This window comes from Scyliorhinus torazame, chromosome 5 (genome assembly GCF_047496885.1).
Source record: "Scyliorhinus torazame isolate Kashiwa2021f chromosome 5, sScyTor2.1, whole genome shotgun sequence".
NCBI classification, from domain to species: Eukaryota; Metazoa; Chordata; class Chondrichthyes; order Carcharhiniformes; family Scyliorhinidae; genus Scyliorhinus; species Scyliorhinus torazame.
The window spans coordinates 199,934,963-199,947,574 of NC_092711.1; the positions used below are offsets into that span (position 1 = coordinate 199,934,963).

General features: G+C 49.2%; 1 protein-coding gene across 1 annotated transcript in view; it reads right to left on the reverse strand.

Moving 5' to 3' along the window:
* The window catches only part of LOC140418096 (uncharacterized), a 77,264-nt gene that overhangs the window by 20,810 nt on the left and 43,842 nt on the right, over positions 1 to 12,612 (reverse strand). Inside the window, 2 exon segments of the mRNA XM_072501517.1 lie at positions 7,199 to 7,266; positions 9,913 to 9,965. Of these exon segments, the coding sequence (XP_072357618.1) occupies positions 7,199 to 7,266; positions 9,913 to 9,965 (121 nt within the window).

Sequence of the window (12,612 nt, forward strand, 5' to 3'; positions counted from 1 at the left end):
TCGAGTGACCCCCGGGTGACAAAGGCTGTCATGTAGGGCCCGGAGTTGGTCCACTTGTGCGCTGGCACATGTACCTCGGAAGAGGGGGTCTGGGGCTCGTTGAGTTTACCAGGGCGATACAAGATCTCGTAATTATAGGTGGAGAGCTCGATTCTCCACCACAAGATTTTATCATTTTTGATCTTGCCCCGCTGTGTGTTATTGAACATGAAGGCCACCAACCGTTGGTCCGTAAGGAGAATGAATCTCTTACCGGCCAGGTAATGCCTCCAATGCCGCACAGCTTCAACGATAGCTTGGCCTCCTTTTCGATGGATGAGTGTCAAATTTCCGATGCATGAAGGGTGCGGGAAAAGAATGCTACGGGTCTGCTGGTTTAGGGTGGCGGCAAGGGCGACGTCTGAAGCGTCGCTTTCTACTTGGAAAGGCAGTGACTCGTCCACTGCGCGCATCCCGGCCTTGGCAATGTCTGCTCTGATGCGGGCGAAAGCATGCTGTGCCTCGGCCGCAAGGGGGAATTGGGTGGACTGAATGAGTGGGCGGGTCTTGTCCGCATAGTTTGGGACCCACTGAGCGTAGTAGTAAAAGAACCCCAGGCAGCGTTTGAAGGCCTTGGGGCTGTGCGGGAGGAGAAGTTCCAGGAGGGGGCGCATGCGCTCGGGGTCGGGCCCGAGAAGTCCGTTTTGGACTACATAGCCGAGAATGGCTAACCGGGTCGTGCTGAACACACACTTCTCTTTGTTGTAGGTCAGGTTGAGAAGAGTGGCAGTGCGGAGGAATTTATCAAGGTTGGCATCATGGTCCTGCTGGTCATGGCCGCAGATGGTGACATTATCTAAGTACGGAAAGGTGGCCCGCAAACCGTACTGGTCGACCATTCGGTCCATCTCTCTTTGGAAGACCAAGACCCCATATGTGACACCGAAAGGGACCCTAAGGAAGTGGTAGAGGCGACCATTCGCCTCGAAGGCAGAGTATGGCCGGTCCGACTTCCGGATGGGGAGCTGGTGGTAGGCGAATCTCAGGTCAATTGTTGAGAAGACCCGGTACTGCGCAATCTGATTGACCATATCAGATATGCGTGGGAGGGGGTACGCGTCGAGCTGCGTGTACCGATTGATGGTCTGGCTGTAGTCCACGACCATCCTGTGTTTCTCCCCAGTTTTAACCACTACCACTTGGGCTCTCCAGGGGCTGTTGCTGGCCTCGACAATACCCTCCTTAAGCAGCCGCTGGAGTTCGGACCTGATGAAGGCCTTGTCCTGGGTGCTTTACCGTCTGCTCCTAGTGGCAACGGGCTTGCAACCCGCAGTTAGATTGGCAAAAAGGGAGGGGGGATAGACCTTGAGGGTCGTGAGGCCGCAAATGGTAAGGGGGAATAAGGGCCTGCCGAATTTGAGGGTGAGGCTCTGGAGGTTGCACTGAAAGTCCAGGCCCAACAGGAGTGCAGCACAGAGATTAGGAAGGACATAGAGGCGGAAGTTACTAAATTCTATGCCCTGGACCGCGAGGGTGACTGTACAAAAACCTCGGATCGGGATGGAGAGGAATCCGGAGGCTAGGGAGAGCCTTTGATTGGCAGGGCGGGCCGCGAGGGAGCAGTGCCTTACTGTATCTGGGTGAACAAAGCTTTCGGTGCTCCCGGAGTCCAGCAGGCACGAGGTCATGTGGCCGTTGATTTTAACCGTCATCGACGCAGTGGCCAGGTTGTGCGGGCGAGATTGGTCCAGCGTCATCGAAGCGAGCTGCGGGTAGCCATCGGATACTTTGGGTGGCGAGCGTGTGCGGTTCTGATGTCGGGATGTCCGGAGATCCTATGGGGGACAAGATGGTGGCGCCCATGGTGCGCACATTGTGGGGTCGGGACAAGATGGTGGCGCCCATTGGTCGCACATGGACCCGGGAGGAGAAGATGGTGGCTCCCATTGTGCGTCTTGCGTGGGGGAGGGAGATAGCGGGCACGATCGCAGCGACTGCGCGGGCCTGGCACACCGCCGCAAAGTGGCCCTTTTTACTGCAGGCTTTACAAACTGCAGTGCGGGCCGGGCAGTGTTGGCGGGGGTGCTTCTGCTGACCGCAGAAGTAGCAGTGGGGACCCCCGGGGTGCGTGGAGTCATATTGGGAAGGCAGGGCCCCGTCTGAGGAGGTCGTCGGCAGGGTCCAGGAGGGGTAGGAAGGAGTAGAAGTGTGGGCAGCGCGGCGGAGGGGTACGATTGTACGTTACGGGATGCGACCGTCATGGAGAGCGCCAAGGTTTTCATCTCTGCCAGTTCGAGCGTGGCCCCTTCCTGTAATCGTTCTCGGATACGGTCTGGCGCAATCCCCGTCACAAAGGCATCGCGCATGAGGAGATTTGCGTGTTCGTTGGCCGTAACGGCCTGACAGTCACAGTCCCGGATGAGTGGAATTAGGGCCCACCAGAAGTCTTCGATAGACTCACCAGGTAGATGCGAGCGAGTGGTAAGTACATGCCTGGCGAAGAGTGTGTTCGCGTTCTGCGCGTAGTGTTCCTTAAGGAGTTCCATTGCTTTTGTGTAATTCATGGCATCTTGGATCAACGGGAACACGCTGGAGCTCAGTCTGGAGTACAGGACGTTTATCTTCTGAGCCTCCATTGGCGCGGGGTCCGCACCCTTGATGTGGGCCTCAAAACATGCTAGCCAGTGAGCAAAGTCTTTCCTGGCATTGGGCGAGTGCGGATCCAGCTGCGGGCGATCGGGCTCAATTCTGATATCCATTCAGTTGAAAATCTGACTGTAACAAATTGATCAATTGCACAAAGACTAAAGTTGTATACAACTGTGGCTTTATTACAGGCAGATGCGTGGCCTCCTGCTGCAGCTGGCGAAATGGCAGGGCACTGGAGTTCATGCATATTTATACAGTTCTCCATGGGTGGAGCCAGCCGGCAGGAGCTACCGGCGACCCTGTAGCGCAGGTCCTACCTTACATCTCCTATTACAGTGGTTCACCACACCCTCCTTCTCAGTTTGGGTGGGCAAAAATGAATCCTCCAATAGCGCAGGCTTAAAACCCACCCTGAAACCATCAATTGGCTATTTGCCCTTTGCGTACTGCGACATCGGAGGTGTGGGTTAGAAATCCACCTATCTCCGGGTACAAGTCACCCCCCTCCATTCTCCCCACATCGGCACCCCCCCTGCACTCCCCCCCCCCCCCCCCCCCACACACACACACACACACACCATCCGATCCAAAACACAGCATTTTATTATTACCTTGTTTTAGGGTCAGTAACGATGGGGATTGTCCCTTGTGTAGCTTTTTGCAGGGTCGACTTGCTCCTCGGTAATGGCCGAACAGGGCAAAGGTGACATCTTTCCCAGGGGTCTCAGAGAGGTTGACCAAGGTCCAGAAGGCAGAACGATTACAGGAGAAGGCCCCTGCAATTTTCCATAGCTGTGTGGTGACCTGGTCCATGGCCAAACAAGTTCCATCAGGAAGCTGAACTGGCGACTGCAGACAGATGATCCCACTCTCTGGCTAATCCAAACATTCTTTGGAAATATTGATGAGCCAAAGCAAATGTTAAGCAGATCTTCCTTGTCCGACACTCAGCAGGCTGCCCCAATAGTAACAGATGAGACAGACTGCCCCAGCTGGAACAGAGGGAGTTCTGGAGTACTGCTAAATGAGGTATTGATAAGCAGTGGGAACCACCTCACAGATGAAGGGCGAATAGTGGTCCAGCAGGTAGTTCTATCACTGAGGTGCAAAAGGGGATATTGAGGATAGCCCAGGAAATTCCAGTAGCATAACCCAAGCCAGTAGTTTTATCGGCCAAATCTTCACAAGGATGTGGTGGGATTCTGTGAAACCTGCCACATATACTAGGTTGTGGGGAAGACTCAACCTACAATAAAGGCTGCACCCATAATACTCACACCAGCTTTTGGGGAACCCTTCAGCAGGGTATTGGTGGATTGTGTAGGGCCTCTGCCTAAAACAAAAGGGAGCTAACAGTCTATTCCCACCATTTTGGATGTGGATACGTGATTCCCCGAAGCCATCCCCTAAGAACTATCTATAATAATCTTTATTAGTGTCACAAGTAGGCTTACATTAATATTGCAATGAAGTTACTGTGAAAATCTCCTAGTCACCACACTCAGGCGCCTGTTCGGGTACACTGAGGGAGAATTCAGAATGTCCAATTCACCTAACAAGCACGTTTTTCGGGAGGAAACCAGAGCACCCGGAGGAAACCCACGCAGACACAGGGAGAACGTGCAGACTCTGCACAGACAGTGATACAAGCTGGGAATCGAACCCGGGTATCTGGCGCTGTGAATCAACAGTACTAACCACTGTGCTACCGGTATCTTTGCCAAGCTATAGGTGGAGGTGTTAACCCCATACCTTACCCAATACAGGCAGCTGATTGAGATCCGGTCAGATCAGAGCATGAAGTTTCTGTCCAGTACTTTTCGCAAGGTTATGGGTAATCTGGACATAACCTAGTGTTGCTATCTTTACTTGCTCTAAATATGGCAGTCAATAAGGTTGCCCTTCTTTTATCTAGATAGTGATATTATATGCTCTCAGAGTCGCCAGGGATCAAATACTGCGACAAGGTTTAACCAGGTATCGATCAAAGAGCCAAACAACCAGTTAGTTAGTTCAAGATCAATGATACTTTATTTACACACAAGATTAACTTACACATGCAACATAAACACTACTAGCTAAACTACATCTAACAACTATGACAACCTGTACTTAACTTCAGGCACCCGGCTTAGATCCGAGGAACAGTCGTCTTTGTTTGAATCTGGATCGGTTGGATCTGGAGAAGTAACTGCGGTTCGGCTAGGATCATCCATCTGGTAGCGAGCGTTGAACTTGAACTTGCTTCTGGGCGTGATGCTGTAGTTGGAGATGGACGTTGCCGGAGTCCCAGGTCCAAAAGAGGTCGAACACATGGCAGTGTCTCTCTTTATCCTTGGGGATTTCGCGCTCTTTTGGGCGGTCCTTAGGTTTGGACCCAATTAATTGGGCCGTTCTCGATCACTGCCTTCAATCTGAGCCAATAAAGGGACAGGTGCCTTGATGGCTGGGCATGTCCTAAGCGGTCATTGACCCTGTTGTTGATGCTTCCTGAGTAAAGGGAGTGGCGCCAATATGTCTGGGCTTGTATTGGTTACCTGAGTATCAATCCTTTGTCTTACGGAGATGGGCCATTAAATGCTAATCGGTTGGGGGTTTCGATGCTGTCTGGATTCTCTGCTCACGAATATACATTCAGGCTCTGTGCCTGCCTGAATCTTACATTGTCCATATTTCCTTTTAGGCTTTGCGAACATCCATGTTTTTTGTTGTAAGTAGCCATCCCAGATGGCTACACTAGCTAAAGTCCACAGCCTATCACCCGGAGACACAAAGGGGTTTTAGAACGGTACCACAAAACGGTAAAGGAAATGATCATGACATCCTGCCATGTGTACCCCCATGACTGGGACAAGGGTTTGGGATTCCTCTTGTTTGGCACCCAGAATTCACCCAAGGAGTTCACTGGCTTTAGCCCCTTTGAATTAATTTATGAATGAGAGGTGAGATGTCCTCCGAAACAGGTTTGTACAGCAAACTGAAGATTGTTCCATGTTAGATTACATATCCTTGTCCAGGGAGTGGCTCATTCAAGCCTGTGCTGTGACATAGGAGCATCTTGAAACCTCCAGACAACTCGGAAAATGAAGGCAGATAATCAGGCCAAGGGCAAAATATTTCGTCCCAGAGACGATGGGCAGGATTTTCCATCGGCGGGATTTTCCATTGCATCGGCGGTGCGCCCACACCTGCAGGTTTCCCGGAAGTGTGGGTGGCCACAATGGGAAATCTCATTGGCAGGTGGCGGGAACGGAGAATCCCAATGCTGGCGAGGGCGTGACGCCCAGAAAAACTCAGCTAGCGGACCAGAGAATCCCGTCCGATGTGTCAGTGCTACTGCACGTACAGGGTGAACAGCCAAAAGCCCGATTCAGTGCCCTGTACAGAGTGGTAAACAGAATAGGCGAGGTGAATTATTTACTTCAGACCCCAAGCCATAGGAGAAAGCAAAAGCTTATCAATATGGTTGATGCAGTCTCACTGACGGGACGGGGACAAACAAACACAGGTCAACCAGGGAGTCAGGACAGAAGAGGCTTAAAAGGATAGTGAGGAAGAGACGGGGGAGGCCTGGACAATTCCCAATTCGAATCCTGCCCTGTCCAGTTAGCTAACAGGTAAATGTTAAGGAGATTAGACAACGTGCTCTCTGTTTTAAATCCAGAACAGAGGCCTAACAAGGCTGCTCATAACATTTAAAAAGATCTATGGGGACAAACCTGGGTGCACAATCCTAGCCCTACAACTAGACCCAGAGAAACTGACCAATGTTCGAGAGGAAATTTGGTACATGCTGGAGCACAACCTGATTGAGCCCTCTCAAAGCAGCTGCTGTCCCCTGGATGTGCTTATGCCTAAACGCAATGGCCCAACCAGTTCCTGCATTGACTACAGAAATGTTAGTATATTGACCAGAGCTGACTCCTGCAGCTTTTGTTACCCCAGCCCTGCTTATTCCAGTGCCAGGTTATGCCATTCAGATTAAGAGATGACCCAGCCACCTTCCAAAGGCTGATGAACATCAAACAAATGTTAGACAAGCCAAAACGGTGTTCTGTTTACCACACAAATGAGAAATGTGGCGCATGAGTTTCAGTGGCAGACTGATGCCAGGTATGCATGCTCTGGTCTATCACGGGCTAGTGGATTGTATCAAACAGCATGTCCCTTCAACTGTTTGCAATTGATAGAGTGCTGACCATACTCAACCAACCTGTGCCTGAAAAACTGAGGACATAATGTATAACATTAGATGTGATTTCCCAATTGGGCAGCACTTGCTGAAAAACCATGAGTGTGCTGAGAGTTGCGCTAACAATTAATTTAGGATTATCAGTTGGGCTCCTACTGTAACTCAATTATGTTTGCTAGAAGCTACATCTATTGATATGCAGGAATCTACACGCTATAGGCAATGTCCAGACATTGCACCGATTTTGAATTTAACAAGCACGGGGGGCAATAGCTCCCTGTTGCATTAGTCGTGGCAACCTCTCGACCAATCAGAGCTGATTTGGCAAACAATCAGCATCCCATTTCTCCAGCAGTATAATTATTGAAATTTGTCTACCTGATGTCAAAAAACTTCAACAGCTTGGCTCTTTTTTCAGCAAGATTAAATTCTGTATTACTGAACATCTAAATGCAAAAATGCCAAATGTCTAACAATCACAATTTATGCAACAAGAAAAATGGTGCTGATTGTTTGGTAAATTGGCTCTAATTGTTACTATAGAGAAATCAATGTGGAACCATAGGCTTCCCAAGGTCCTGGGTAATTCAAAAAAAGGCACAAGGCTTGAACATATTCCTTCAATTTGATAATGAGGAACCCTTGTGTACCAATGTACGTCATTTCTAGCAAGCATTATGAATTCAACAGATTATCTGAAATTGTTTGTTAGTGTAGCTATTAGCTCACTCAGTGTTGTTCAGCAAGTGCTGCCCCATCGCAGAATTACATCTAACTGGAGATGTTTTGTTTTGGGTTTTGCAAACACGGGCTTGTTAAATATGATCTGTACTCTCTACCTATTATGAACAACTGAAGAAACATGCTATTTTTTTATTCATTGGATGTGGGCGTTGTTGGCTGGGCCAGCATTGATTGCCCATCCTGAAGGCATTGACTGCAGAGTCAACCAGATTGCTGGGGATCTGGAGTCACATGTAGGTCAGACCAGGCAAGATTGACAGATTTCCTTCTCTAGTGAACCAGATGGGCTTTTACGACAATTGACAATGGTTTCATTGACTTTTAATTGCAGATTCTTATTGAATTCAAATTTTGCCACCTGCCATGGCAGGATTTGAACCTGAGTCCCCCAGACCGTGACTCTGGGTCTCTGGATGGCTAGTCCAGCGACAATACCACTATGCCATTGCCTCGCCTGTAGATTCAACCAGCCAATCATTGGGATGTAAAACCTGAAGTTCTCTGTTGATTTCTCTAATACAACACCTCAGCCAATCAGAGTCAACTTGCTGCCCAAACAGCACACAGCTGCCCAAACAGCACACCACACAGCAAACAGCTCCTTTAGTATACATTATTGTGATCATTTGAAATTTGGAATTCTTATATTTGTCCTCATGAGTGCAAGATGAGGAGTTTTTGGCAGCATGTTTTCTTTTCAGCCATATTCAATTTCCCATATCGACCAGTGACTGTTTGTATATTTAGTTCTATCGCATAATTTTATTATTGATATTATCCAATAACAATACCATCATTAACATATATATTCGATTAAAACTTTAACAACAATTTTGTTTGGCATTAATATCTGGGAAAAGTGGATTTAACATTTCTGTCCTCTTCATTGTCACTCTCACTGAGCTTCGTCCGGGAAAATTACCCTCCCATTCTCTGTCTGCTACCTCAGAGATACGGGGCTGGATTCTCCATTTCAGCAGCTTAGTGCCGGCTCGAACAGAGAATTCGCGGGAGGTTTACGATGGTAAAATCGGCGCCAACCCCTCACTGATTCTGGGACCGGTGAGGAGCTAGCAGCGGTGCCGGGTGAAGCTCCGACATCGCAGGACACATGTGGTCTCAGGGGTCGGAAAGCTGGCGTGGTGTTTGCAGACTGTGCCCAGTGCCCCCACACTCAGCAAGGATAATCAAGATTAACTTGTTAGTTACAGTCCATAATAGGGGAGAATGCACCTTGGTACGGGACGAGACAAAATCTCGGGTGGGTAAAATCTATGATGGGGAGAGTGTACAAGGGATTGTGTGGAGATTAAATAGGTGGGTAGAGTCTCTGATAAGCGAGAGTGTACATGAGCTAAGGAAGAAGATTAAATAGGTGGGTAGGGTCCATAATGGGGATGAGTGTACATGAGATGTGGGAGGAGATTAAATAAGTGGATCGGGTCCATGATGGGGATGAGTGTATATGAGCTGTGGGAGGAGATTAAACGAAGGGTAGAGTCTATGATAGAAGCACATGGACTGTGGAGGGTACATTGAATACATGGTCGAATACAGGAACATAAAAACATAGGATAAGGACTAGGTCCTTCAACATTAAAGCCTACCCTGCCATTCAGTTAAATCATGGCTGTTCTGTATCCTCCCTGCATCCACCCATCCTAGATCTATATTCTTAGTACCCTTGCCTAAGGAAAATCCATCAATTTCTGATACAAAATGTTTAATTGACCTCCAGTCTGTGAATCATTTTGTAGAGAGATTGGCAAATTTCCACTACTCTGTGTACGATGCGCTTCCTGACATCAATCCTGAATGTCTAAGGAATGCCCATTTATTGCCGACTCTCTCACTAAAGAAAGTAGTGTCTGTATCTACCCTGTCAAATCCTTTAATTGTCTTCAACACCCCAATTAGATCAACCGGTAATGTTTTATGTTTCTGTGTCATTTCAAGCCTAGGCGAGGCAGCACGGTGGCGCAGTGGTTAGCACTGCTGCCTCACAGCGCTGAGGTCCCAGGTTCGATCCCGGCTTTGGGTCACTGTCCATGAGGAGTTTGCACATTCTCCCTGTGTTTGCATGGGTCTCGCCCCACAACCCAAAGATGCGCAGAGTAGGTGGATTGGCCGTGCTAAATTGCCCCTTAATTGGAAAACATGAATTGGGTACTCTAAATTTATTAAAAAACAAAAATTTCAAGCCTAGGCCGAACAATCTAGTGTTATAGTTTAACCATTTTTCACCTTAGTATCATTCTGGTAGATCAGCGCCGAGCCTCTCCAAGGGCAATCTATCCTTAGCAAGTTGCAGTGCCAGAATTGATATAGTGTTCCAGATGGGATCAAACCTGAGCTCCGAACACCTGAAGCATGACTTCCACATATTTGTATTCCAATCTCCCTTGAGATAAAGGCCAACAATCCATTAGAAACAAAGGAATATCGGAAAATGAGTTTGTCATTTGACCCTTCGTGTTTATTCCGCATTAAATGAGATCGTGTCTGGAATCTGACCTCATTTCAAACAGTCATCCAACAAAAATCTAACAATCGCAGTTTGAAAACCATCAATTGACTCAGTCTTAAAGAATTAAAGATCAAAACCTCAAGGGTGACAAACTCTGGATTGTTACCCAAACCAAATGCAAATTAAGTTAGGGATAAGCAGAACAGAAAGGCTGACATGTGGTTGAAGGAATGTTGTCAGAAAGAGTTTTCCATTTGATAGGACAGTGGCACCGGTACTGGGATAGGAATGAACTACAGCCTGCAGAGGTGTCCTAGGAGAAATATGCAGTTACAAAGGTTTTAAACTCCTAAATGAAGGAAAAGCTAAGGTGAAAAAGATAGTAGTTTAAAATGATAAAACAGGGAAGAGAGTAGAGTAACAGAGATTCTGCTTTCAGCAATACAGGTAAATGGAAAACTGAAATATACTGTAATGAGCCCCACTGATGTTACCTGTGTGAGTGTCTCAAAACTCCGAAAGACACCTTAAAACGTTGGTTCTTCCTGGTGTATGTTTGTTTGGAATAATGTGAGGAATAATGCACAGCCCTGTGAGGAACCGGAACAGTCATCATGTAAACAACTAATAAAGATTATTTATTAAAGTAAAAGAAATAGAAGAAAAAAAAACACGACTGATACACATTGTGAAATTCTCCATTTGGGAGATTTAATTGAAATGGTTTGAAGTGCGGTGATGAGCGGGAACTGCTGCGAGCTTTCCGCGCTCGGCCTTGCGAGGCCGTCACTGCTATAAAACGTTAATTGGTGCACTTAATGAGGCCCTACGGGCTTCATGCCACCAATGGCAGCACGGTAGCATTGTCAATAGCGCAATTGCTTCACAGCTCCAGGGTCCCAGGTTCGATTCCGGCTTGGGTCACTGTCTGTGTGGAGTCTGTACGTCCTCCCCGTGTCTGCGTGGGTTTCCGCCGGGTGCTCCGGTTTCCTCCCACGGTCCAAAGATGTGCAGGTTAGGTGGATTGGCCATGATAAATTGCCCTTAGTGTCCAACATTGCCCTTAGTGTTGGGTGAGGTTACTGGGTTATGGGGATAGGGTGGAGGTGTTGACCTTGGGCAGGGTGCTCTTTCCAAGAGCCGGTGCAGACTTGATGGGCCGAATGGCCTCCTTCTGCACTGTAAATTCTATGCTATCTATGCTATGATAGTCCCGCCGGCTAATTCGCCGGGACCACGTTCGACTTGCTAACAAGGGGGAGCAGAACTTAAACCCCACTCAGCTCGCAGCCATGCCTCCGAGAAGACCAGCCTCCTGTTTCGGGAATGCCGACCTGGGCAGATTATAGGATGCGCGGCCAGATGGTATGCCCTGTTCACCTGGGGTCTCGGAGGGTCAGTCACAGGGCAGCTTAGTAATCAGTGGCAGTGGCAGAAAGCTCAAGGAGCATGAGGATCGGCACCCAGTGTCGTAAGAAAACAATAGCCTCCACCGAGCCGCTGGACCCCCAATCCCCACTCCCCAACAAAAATGTGTCTGGCAGCACCCCTTCCCAGCACTGTTCCATGCCCCGGCCTACCCATGTCCAGCAGTGCTGTCCAAGACTCCCCCCCCATTGCCCCTCTCATTCCCCATCCGACCCCCGATACTCCTTATTTCCTCTCCCCTCATGCAGCCCATCTCCCCACACACCCACCAAAAACCCCTTCCCCTGAGCACCCCCCCCCTTGAGCTTGAGCACCCCAACCCCAACGATGAAACACCGTGCGGCTCACGATGCCCTCTCTGTGACCCCACAGGAGACATTGGCCCACAACAGACGGTACAGGATCCAGAAGGGCGGTGGTGTTCCGGACATTAAAGACCTCACCCCCTCCGAGGAATGGACCCTGTAGGTGGCGGGGGTGGCCGTGGACAGATCTGACACCACCGTACAGGTCAGCGTACAGTACAGAGATGAGGATCCCCTGGCCCCCTGCCAGATGAACTATCACGTGAGTTACTAATGTCATGCAGACTGACTCATCCATCCCATAGACCACATATCCATTCTCCCACAGGATCCTCATCCAACGTTGCATGCCCATCCAGGGTGGTTCCCACCTCCCATGAGAACACCTCTGAGGACAGCTCCGAGGATCCCACTGTCGAGGTGTCAAGGATGTTATACCCACCCTTCACCAGTGCAGAGACACACACATCGGTAGGAAATGGTAGTGGACAGGCTACTGAGGCACATTCTGGTGGCATCACACAGTTGCAGATGCACATCAGGACGTGGCAGGAATGCCCAGGCGCCAGGCAGTCGAAGGTTTGCTGGATCCCAGGACCCAGCTGAGTCCTAGTCAGATGCTGAGCCTCTGGACTAGGTTTACCCAGAGCTGATGCCGATGCTAGGGTGTTGCAGTGAAATTCAGACGCGGATGTCAGCGACAGTCCAGCAGATCCATAGCCAATTGGGGGAGTCCCAGAGGCCACGGGCGCAGGAGATGGCGCTGGTAATGGGTGGTACCGAGGCCAGAACTGCTCGGGTGGCAACCGCAGTGGAGAGCCTGGTCCACAAGGTGTGGCTCAGTCGGT